Consider the following 10853-nt stretch of genomic DNA (forward strand, 5'->3'; position numbering starts at 1 on the left):
CCCGTGTGAAAATAACCTTTCGGCACCTGTTATTCTGAACGAGCCGGAGCCACGGGTCACGGATAATTCACATACTGTCCTGCGTTGGGGTCTGCTCGCACAGCCTAGTCCGTCACTTCCTGGGGTACCGGCCCAGAGCAGTCCAAGTGTCGATCAACAGACCTCTGATAAAGGCTCAGGCGAGCAAGAGGAGGTCTCTCCGCCGAGCTGGGAAGAACAAGATGAGATCAGACGCGGTGGCTCTGTGGCATTCGAGTTTGATACCGACCACGACAAGACGATACACTTGCCACGGGTTTTGCAAAGCGTCGGCCAACTGACGGTCCAAGGAAGCAGTTCCACGACCCGAGACGCGTTGCGAAACACACTGTTGTCCATTAGCGCGTTCTATTTGTGTAATGAGAGCAGGTCCAAGAAAAGCGAAGAGGAAGCAGGTGGGTGGTCCAACCATGCTATCATATTCCAGAGCAGGGCGATCAAGCTGCTCAAGGACGCGGTGGAGGGCAACGCAACCGCCGCTAGTCCCCCAAAGTACAAAGAATTGTTAGCAACCATGTTGTCCATGATCACCATAAATGTCATGTCGGGAGATAACACCACGTGTGGCATCCATCTGGACGGCACCTTGCGATTCTTGAAGTATGTCACAGGCTGGAAATCCAATTACTCGCCCAAGGCCCGATCTTTGCAGAGGATATACTTTTACCTTCGCGTCATCTACGAGAGCACGACCTTTCAAGGCTTGAAAACTTTCTCGTCCAGCTCCGTTCAGGATCAGCCCGGCCTCTCCAGTGCTGATCCTGGCGAGGCCGCTTTCCCGTCCCCCAGCCCGTCAGACATCATGACCTTGATCGACGCGCCAAAGGAGCAGAAACCTTCTCACCCCACTGCGCCTGGCGTTCCAATGAGCATGAACACATACGAATGCATCTATGGAGTTCCACAGAGTCTACTAGTCCTGCTGGAACAGGCCACCAACCTGATCAATCAGGTGATCAGCGCACGAGACGAGGCGCGATCTTCTTCCGTTCCTACTCATCTGAAGGCGCAATGCAATGCTTTAGAGAGTGATATTGTTGACTGGGACGCGGAGCCCTGCTCTCTCGACCATCTGGTGAGCGGCAACAAGGCCAGTTCGGAGATCATCCGCAAGACGACGCTTGCGTTCCACAACGCGCTCATCATATACTTTGCGCAGCACATCCCATTGATTCGGTTCAGCTACCTGAGACCTCACGTTAAGCTCGTACTCGATAGCATCGGGGCCATCGAGCAGCTCAAATCGCAGACGTCGATTCTAGCGGCACCACTGTATTGGCCTGCTTTCATCGCAGGCAGTGAAGTTTTCGATCGCGAGCTGCAAGATGGTTTCAAAAAGTGGTACAGACAAGTCGAATTCTACGGTATTGCATCGGCGAGGACAGGCAGCGAAGTTCTTGCTCGGGTATGGGAGGCTGGGCCTTTGACAAATCCTCGAATGACTAGCCATTGGAGGATGGTTGTTGAGAGGCTTGGCTCTATACTTATGCTCAGCTAAACTCACCAGTTCTAAATACGACCAGAAACCGACCGACAGACAGTGAAGAACTGAATATCCTATCATCCGATTGCGCTGGGTGTGTTGCGCCGGACTGGAAGCAGATACGCTACTGAGCAACTGATAAGCAGCGCGGACAATTGCAGGGCAGTTGCGCGAGGGTGATAAGCCCAGAGATATACACTAGGATACCGAGGGTTGTGGGTCACAGGCGGAGACCTACGAGTGGTAAAAGGTGCTGCCGACGCTCGCTCATGGATTCCTCTTTCGGACGCTCTCGGCCCCACGCGCAGTCTGGGCCACTATCATCGAAGACCCTGAGCTCAGCTTGTCCTGCTCCCAAAGGCGGCGAGTAAGTCATGGCTGTCTAAAAGTTCTGACTGACGGACGGCAAATTTCAAAGCTCGTCCTATAATCAACAAATAGACTCATCTGACATTGTCCCCCATCTTAATCATCACCTGAGCAAAACCATAAAGATGGGCGACGCTTCATTGCCAGAGACATGGCAAGACGAGGTGGCCAGGGTCCAAGCACATCGCGATGCCTCCCTCGCAAAGGTGCAACCTACCCTTGAGGGTGTCCCAGCTGAAGCCAGCATGCCTATCAACACCCTAGACTTGCCGGGAAGAATCTTGACAGCTCGAGAAATCGAAATAACAGAGGGGTACAACATCACCGACCTCCTTGCAGTGATGCAAAGCCGCAAAGTCTCCGTGGAGGAGGTCACACGTGCATTTCTCCGCAGAGCAGCAATCGCACACGCGGCGACCAATTGTCTGACAGAGCTGCTCTGGGATCAAGCCATCGAGCGAGCCAAGTACCTCGACTCGTTGCCCGAGCCAAAAGGCATGCTCTTTGGTCTGCCAATATCGACAAAGGAGCACCAAGGAATGGTCGGTTCCAACGTGACATCCAATTCCTCCTTCGTTGCGTGGATCGGCAAGGAGCATGGATCCAATCTGCTCTACGACTGCCTGTGGGAGGAAGGGTGCGTTTTTTACGCCAGGACGAACCAGCCACAGGCCATCATGCATCTGGAGACCGACAATCCCTTATACGGACGGACGGTGAACCCATATAACAGGAATCTGAGTCCGGGCGGCAGCACTGGCGGAGAATCGGCGCTGATCGGCATGCGAGGCAGCATTTTGGGTATTGGCGGCGACATTGGCGGCAGTATCCGGCTGCCTGCTGCACACGTGGGCCTGTACGGTTTCAAGGCGACATGGAAGCGCCTCTCTGCCCGAGGGTTGATGGCGCCAGCCGCCGGCAAAGAGACCATGGGCGCCTCACCCGGTCCGCTAGCCGCTGATCGTAATGCGCTCGATTTATTCATGCGCGTCGCGCTGGCAGCGAAGCCCTGGCGTAGCGATCCGTCCGTCGTTGAGATGCCCTGGAGGCCATACGACAAGTTCACAAAGGGCAAGAGGCTTAAGGTGGCAGTGCAGTGGTGGGACGGAGTCGTGCGACCCCACCCGCCCATGATGAGAGCACTACGACAAGTGGCGGATGCGTGTCGTCAGGCTGGTATGGAAGTCGTTGACTGGGACTGTGAGAGTCTAGACCATCAAAGGGCCTGGGATATTTTGTCGGCGCTATATTGGCCGGATGGTGGAAGGGAGGTCATGGACTTGCTGAATAGAGGTGGTGAGCCGATATTGCCCCTGACAAAGTTCATAATTCATGAGCAGCCTACGGTCAGGAGCTTGACGCAGCATGAACTGTGGAAGGTACGCGATTCCATTCCATTCCAAGTGCTTGATACTTTTGACCTGTGCTAACTGCCAGCCACGCAGTTGTGCCTTGAACGCGACAACTACCGCGCCATGTACGCACAGGCGTGGTCGGCCACTGGCAAGGATGAGGATGACGAGGTGGACGTTATCCTCTGCCCGCCCAACTTTGGAGCAGCCACGCCCCACGACCAGTCGAGATATTGGGGCTACACGTCGCACTGGAACCTCGTGGACTACCCTGCTGTTGTCTTTCCTGTTACCACCGTCGACCCGGTCAAGGACATCAAGGATACGGATTATACCCCTAAGAACGCGCAGGACAAGTTTGTCTACGATATGTACACTCCCGAGACATTCGCCAACGCCCCCGTGAGCCTGCAAATTGTTGGCAGGCGATTCCATGACGAGAAGGTGTTGGCTGCTTTGGTTAAAATTGAGCGCGCCATAGGGAGAGCCTAGCAGTTAATACGGCAATTGCATACTGTATATTGCTTTACAAAATGTAGTGGTTTTTTCCGTTAGGCCCACCTGTCTCTGCCATATACTGACCCATAATCAGACCCGAGTCTTTGGTCCAAAATCCGCATTTGGCGGTCAATTGGCCCGCTCGCTACAATCCATACGACGGCATGATCAAGGTCGACATCGCTTGCTCCCAACTAACAAAGTCTAGGGGTAGAATATAGCTAATTCAGTGATAGACTACAACTCTCGGGGGTTCTGGCTTGCAGCACTGTCGCTATTATGATGACTGGGTGCCTGGGTCACCCATCCGCAAGGGTCAGTCAGGACAGGCTTTAGACTTAGGGACGGCACGGGAGACCGAAGCCGTCGCTCTTTGTTCCCTATTCTCCAAGGGGGTTCAAAGAGTGAGTTCCACATCGACTACGACGCCAACCCTTAACCGGTTATTGAACCTAGCCATACAACCACCCTAGCCCGGGCCAGCCGTATCTTAGCGTCCCGATACCACGTTCCACATCACAATTCAACTTCGAAAAAAAGCCGAACATAGTTTAATGTTATCTCGTTTTTCTTTTTTTTTGGAACCATGTTATTGGAAAGAAAAGATTGCACACCACAACGTTCTACGGCCATCGGGGCCTCCGATAAGGAGCCCGCTCGCCCCGATTTTCCGCTTTACCCCACAGATAGCCGGAGATACGAGAGGAGTGCATGAGCGAAGTGCACGTCGCAAGCAAGCCACACACGAGCTCATATTATGCGGCCGGCCATTGGCGGCTAGAATAGACATTTACGACGTCACTACAAAAGTCTACGCAATGGATGCATCTACTTGATGATGTCCAAACCTTTTGCACTTCTCCCATCCGTTGCCCGCTTGTCCAACATAAAATCATGGCTGAAGAGAAGAACCTGGCCGATATCGAGCCCACCTGGCTTACCGACAACGGGGAGCTGCTGCCCCCGGGCACCGTCCGGCTGCTCGACAGCACCGGCCATGTTGACTCCAAACACGCTACTGGCGCTGGTCAGAACGATTTTATCCTCGTGCCAGCGCCGTCAGAGGATCCCGAGGACCCGCTCAACTGGAACCGACGGCGCAAGATTCTGGCGACGAGCTGCATTGTCATCTATACCATCGTCATTGCTATCCCATCAAGCGCAGTCTACTCTATCGTGACGCCCATCCGCGCCGATACGGGCCTCACGCTTACTGACATCAACAACGGCACCGGCATCATGTTCCTTTTCTACGGCTGGGGCTGCATCTTCTGGCAGGCAGTCGCCCTGCAGTGGGGCAAGCGGCCCGTATACCTCTTCTCGCTGCTCGCCAACGTCATCATACTCGCGACCGCGCCCATGTGCACCACCTCGGGTACCTACCTGGCCAACCGCATCATCCTGGGCTTTTTTGGCTCGCCTGTTGAGTCGTTGGCCGAGGTGTCTGTCGCGGACTTGTGGTTCGCCCACGAGCGCCCTACTTACATGGCCTGGTATGGGTGGTCCCTGGCCATGTCCGGCAAGCTGGCTCCTATGCTGTCGGGATTCATTAACGTCGGCATGGGTTGGAAATGGACACTCTGGTGGTGTTCGATTTGGAACGCAATGGGCTTTGTCTACTGCTTCCTGCTGATGGAGGAAACCAACTATGACCGGCAGCATACCCATAGCCCCCACGTAGCGCCTCACGTCAGGTCCTCGGACCCCATTGGTTCGGACAGCCAAACCGCTGCTACCGATGTCTCCAGTCCCGCCACCCCAACCAAAAAGAAGTCAGTTGATTCTCCCGCCGCTGCTACTGTCAAACCTAGGGACAGCGAGTTCGGCGAGCTCGCCTGGCCGCGCAAAAGCTTTTGGGAGAAGCTCAACCTCAGGGATAAAAAGCGGCCGATGCGATTTTGGGATGTTTTCTGGGCACCTTTTGTCGGCTTTACGTATCCTGCAGTCGTCTATGCCGGTTTTATGTACGGGGCCAACAGTCTGGTGTGGCAGGGCGTGCAGAATGCCACCATCGGCACCATCTATACGACCAGGTATGGATTTAGCACGGCCGGCGTCGCCGGGGCTTACGCGGGTGGAGTGCTCGGTTCCATCATCGGCGGTCTATACGCCGGAAAGGTAGGCCAGATACTGACGGTGCGGCTGGCGCGGCGCAATGGTGGTGTTGCCGAGTCGGAGAACATCCTGTACCTGTTCGCCGCGGGCGTCGTACTAGTACCCTTTGCTATGATCCTGTACGGCGTGGGCGTCACGTACCACCTACACTGGTTCGCGCTGGCCATCACCCAATTTGCCCTTGCCATCACCGCCTCTTTCTGCATCCCTGGGGCGCTGGGCTACGCCATGTCCAGCTATCCTGAGCTGTCGAGCCAGCTGGTCACCACTTGCGTACTTATCCGCAACACCCTGTCCTTCGCCATCAACTATGGCATCACTCCATGGCTTAACCACAACGGCTACCTGGCGGTGTACTGTATTGTAGGCGGCATTGGCCTCCTTTGGAACGCCAGCTGCTTCGTTATGATCCGCTACGGCCGCCGCCTCCGCGAATGGACTGCTCCCCGCTACTATCAGGATGTCGATCGTGCCCGTGCCAAGGGTCTTAGTCATTGATGGGAAGCAATGCACAGTTTTTGCATGTAGTCGCAGAGAAGTGACTGGATTGATATTCTTTAGGCCCCATGTTTGTCTATCTAAATCTCAAAGCCTAGTCTTGTTCTATTTTTGGTTGGTAGATTGCCGACAGCACGACGTGTCTTGGACGTCAGGTTAATTTACAAGAACTCGCTTCTAGCCATTTCATATGAGCCCAAGCATAAACTTGTCAAAAGCAGACTCCTTATATTATCACTGACTGCGCGTTTTCTTTTCCATGTGCTGGTGATCCCCAAACGCCCTCCGTGACATGTTGAACGATTTGGGTACACTCCACATGGTCTGGGCTTTTCCTCTGCGCAAGCTACTACTGTCTGGAGCAACTTCTATCTTATCTTACATCAGATTTCATCATCCATGGTTGAGATTTGCTGTACTGGGTAAAAACTAGTGGCATAATCCCAGGACAGTCTTGTATATACCGGTAGAAGCTTGAGAGAAAACCGATACTGTAAGTCAACGCAGCATCGGGCTTAGCGGTGTCGCTGACCCATGGGGTCCAAAAGGTGGCAAGCCTTGCAATAGGAAGTCGGCAGCGGCAATCGGCGATTGGTTGAAGCCGGTCGTGGAGTCAATGCCAAACAAGGTACTTCTTGTCATCCTATCCGATAATTATTAGCATTGATCCGACAGACCGCCATGCGAAGTAAGTCTCGAAAGACTGTCTATTTGTCTTCGACCACTGTCGCAGCAAAACAAAAGCGATTTGCTGCTTCATGTAGCACAGCTTAGCACGTAGCAACACACACTGCAAATGGCAATAATAGCCAGATTTTCCTCCAACCCTTCACCTTTCTCCCGACAAACAACCAGTTATCATGTCGGCAACAACAACAACGCCAACAGCATCGTCACTTGAGCTGAAGGTTGAGCCTTCGCCCGTTACCGAGCCATCTTCAAGTGCAGTCGGCGCTGTCGCCACAGGTGGCTATCCGTTCGCTGACATCCCGGTGATCAAGGACTTGTACAAAAAGCGGCAGTGGCAGCTGGAGCACATGGCAGGGGCATTTCGCGTCTTTGCGCGCAAAGGCTTCACCGAGGGCACGAGCGGACACATCTCTGTGCGTGACCCCGTCTACCCCGACACCTTCTGGATCAACCCAATGGGCAAGCACTGTGGCATGCTCAAGGCCAGCGTCATGGTACACATTGACGAGAACGGGCAGGTCATCGGAGGCAACAAGGTCGCCCTCAACACCGCCGGCTTCGTTATTCACAGCGCCATCCACCACGCCCGGCCGGACATCCACGCCGCATGCCACATACACTCGCCGGCCGGCAAGGCGTGGTCGGCGTTTGGTAGGCCAGTTGAAATCATCAACCAAGACTCATGCAACTTTTACGGCACGCAGGCCGTATTTCGCGACTTTGGCGGTGTGGTTCTGGGTGACGAGGAGGCCAGAAGGATAGCGCAGGCGTTGGCCGACAAGAACCGGGTCGTCTTTCTACAGAACCACGGCCTATTGACTACTGGAGGCACCGCCGATGAAGCTGCTTACCTATTCACGTGTCTTGAGAGGACATGTGAGGTGCAGCTCATGGTCGAGGCTGTGGGGTTGCCCAAGAACCTCATCTCGGATAAGGCGGCTGCCTTTACTGCCAGCGTCAACGCGGACCCGGTAAGTTGCGCACACGCCAATCGACCTAGTTTTATGGCATGGTACTAAACTGCCTACAAGGAAACTCTATATACGGGATTCCAGCCAGATTTAGAGATTGAGATCTGGAAGTCAAAGGGCGACCTGTGCAAGGGAGATTAGGCATGGTTTGCAGGAGTATATAGCGCCCGAGTAAGAACTATACCGGGGTACCATTTTCCCTGTAAACTTTAAATTAAGTATAGAGCAGTTTGTGGTGTAACTATGGCAGAACATCGTGTTCCCTGCTCCAAAATATTATATATACGTATCAAAAATGTGTGATTCATATTATATTACACAGGGTGGTTGTGCAGAAAGCACTCGCCAACTCTACGCACATACTATAATCGGGAATTAGGTTAACATTCCAACGCCGTTAAAAGAGTTAAAGTTACGTCGGCCACGAAAAAAAGAAGATATAAAGTTGGCGGGCCACTTCTCAAAAGGAAAAGAGGCGGGCTGCAGGCGCCTTTCCTCTGGTGGCATTGAAACTTCCACAACCCATAACCATAGCCATGGCCATCGATATATTGGTGCGCAATCCGAAAAAGGCAAACAACCTCCGTCGTCGGTGTAAAGTCGATTGCGGCGGCGTGCAAAACAATACACCGATACAGGTAATAAAAGTCAAAACATACAACACCGAGGATTCCCCAATGGTCACCCACTTGAGTACTAGCTCGGCCCTCACTATTTTGGTACGAGAGCAAAATCGCTGGATTTGGGATCCTAGATGTTTGAAAACGAATTGTTTTGCGTCCAAAAACGGTTGTCGTTGCTCCCTATATTTCCAACCAAATCCCTCCTTTACCGTTTTAATTACGTTTTTAAACCCCATACCATTTTTAAAATTCAAAATTACATTGTTCGTTATTAATAGCACCAAATAGTTTTTTAGCAGCGGTAATATAACCAATTAAATTAAAAGTTATATATTATTAAATTTGTAATATGGGTTAAAAACGTAATTTAACGAGGGTTTTATAATTATTACGTAATAATTATGGTCCATGGCAATTCCAATCGTTAGGCCCTTATACTTAAATTGCTCATCCTATATTTAGGCTGTTCACCCTATATTTAGGCTGCTTACCCTATATTTAAGCTATTTACCCTATATTTAGGCTGTTCACCCTATGTTTAGGTTGTTCACCCTTTGTTAAGGCCATCTATTACCCCTGTTTACGTTTAAATTGCGCCAATAGGCTTTAATTCGGTTTTATAAAAGCGGCAAATAGCTGGGCGATAATTTGGCAAATTAGCCTGTAACCTGGAAATAGGCGTTATCGCAAAAAAACCCATATAATTATCCTCCGCGTTTTACTTTATAACATCGCTTTATCTTTTTAACGGGGATATAAATCCGAGAAATAATTAATTTTACAAATAGTTAAGGCGTAACGTATGGATCGCGTTATTTATTGTTTTTTTTTTCCCCAATTTAATTGTTTTCCCGTAAAAAGGTAAATATTATTAAAGCCTAGTATTTATTATTTTTTTTTCGTATAAAAGCCATTTTGGGGGTAAAATGTAAAAATTTACAGCCAAATATATTTTGGGTCTGCCGTTACCCATTAAATTTAAAATTGAAAAAAAACTTCCGTATCCAAATAAAATATTAATAAAATTTAATTACGGAAAATAACGAATAACGGGTTTTTGGAAACCAAATCCGTTGATTTTCGGTGGGCTGTATTAAAAATTCAATTTTTAAACGTTAATAATCGGTTTTATTCGGTAAATTTTAATTTGGATAAAATAACTTTGGACCCTTGGATCTTAGGCGTATTTATATAGGCGAAATCCGTACCCGAAACGCACCTTTTTTTTTTAATTAACCTCCGGTAAATAATTAATAAAATCCAATTTTACAACCGTATATACGTTGCAAATCCTTTATAATTTGGATGGAAAAATGGTTTTTAATTTGGTTTATAATTAGAAAAAAAAAATCGTTTTTTGACCAAAACGTAAAATTGGCTGTTGGTGGTTTTTTTACTGGTTTTTTATTTTTACCTTTTGGTTTCGTTTATACGGTAACGATATTTAATATATAATTTCGCAAAAAATATTTGCCTTTAAAAAAAAAAACAGTTATTAAAAAACGAAAATAAATTAAAATATAATATCGCGTATATTTTTTAAAAAAATATATATTGGGGTTAATAAAAATGCGAAATAAATTTAATAAAAAAAACAATGGTAATTCCTGGCGCATAACGGCAAAGGTTCCGTATATATATATATATCGTTAGTCTTAGTGTTTAGACTAGACCACCCTTGCTTCGTAATGGTGGACCGGGCGCTCCATGTACCTTTCAGCCATATGGCTTTTCGTAGTCTTAGGGCTTATCCCTAAACGCGAGCTCTATTAATTGAGCCGTGGTTTAATTCGTGGTTTTATTTGTACCTGTAGGTCCAATTAAAGATTATTTTGGTTTAGGTTTGAGGATAATTTATTTATTTTGGGCTTAAATGGAGGTAATTTCGCCATTTTAAACAATTTTACTGCGCAATAATTTCGCGATAACGTATAATAAAAATAATTAAATATATCGTTAAAAATAAAAATTAACAAAGCTTTTATTTTAAATTAAAAAATTTACAATATTTCCGTTCGATTAAAAATTTAATATAGGTTTTTTATTATTTTTAAATGGAGGTTGGTATTTTTTAAACCGCTAATAATATCGATATTAACCTTTTATTTTCCCTTAATTATATAAAATCCGTCGAAAATAATATATAAAAAATTGTAAAAACGAAGGTAATATTTATATATAAAAATATTTATTAACAAATAAAGGGATTTATTAT

At 48.8% G+C, this 10853-nt stretch overlaps 3 protein-coding genes across 3 annotated transcripts; 2 read left to right on the plus strand and 1 right to left on the minus strand.

Moving 5' to 3' along the window:
- Nucleotides 1–2016: 2016 nt before the first annotated feature.
- PgNI_06709 (uncharacterized protein) lies at nucleotides 2017–6354 on the plus strand (the record flags this gene model as incomplete). The annotated part of the gene is made up of 3 exons (XM_031126729.1): nucleotides 2017–3270; nucleotides 3337–3702; nucleotides 4651–6354. 3 exons carry the CDS (start codon nucleotides 2017–2019, stop codon nucleotides 6352–6354), a joined length of 3324 nt encoding a protein of 1107 aa, XP_030982395.1.
- Nucleotides 6355–7214: 860 nt separating this feature from the next.
- Nucleotides 7215–8156, plus strand: PgNI_06710 (uncharacterized protein; the record flags this gene model as incomplete). The annotated part of the gene is made up of 2 exons (XM_031126730.1): nucleotides 7215–8015; nucleotides 8076–8156. The coding sequence occupies 2 exons, from the start codon at nucleotides 7215–7217 to the stop codon at nucleotides 8154–8156; spliced, it is 882 nt and encodes a 293-aa protein (XP_030983153.1).
- Nucleotides 8157–8475: 319 nt separating this feature from the next.
- Nucleotides 8476–8874, minus strand: PgNI_06711 (uncharacterized protein; the record flags this gene model as incomplete). The annotated part of the gene is made up of 1 exon (XM_031126731.1): nucleotides 8476–8874. The coding sequence occupies one exon, from the start codon at nucleotides 8872–8874 to the stop codon at nucleotides 8476–8478; it is 399 nt and encodes a 132-aa protein (XP_030983152.1).
- Nucleotides 8875–10853: the final 1979 nt, after the last annotated feature.

The sequence above is a fragment of the Pyricularia grisea genome, chromosome I (assembly GCF_004355905.1).
Source record: "Pyricularia grisea strain NI907 chromosome I, whole genome shotgun sequence".
Taxonomy (NCBI): Eukaryota; Fungi; Ascomycota; class Sordariomycetes; order Magnaporthales; family Pyriculariaceae; genus Pyricularia; species Pyricularia grisea.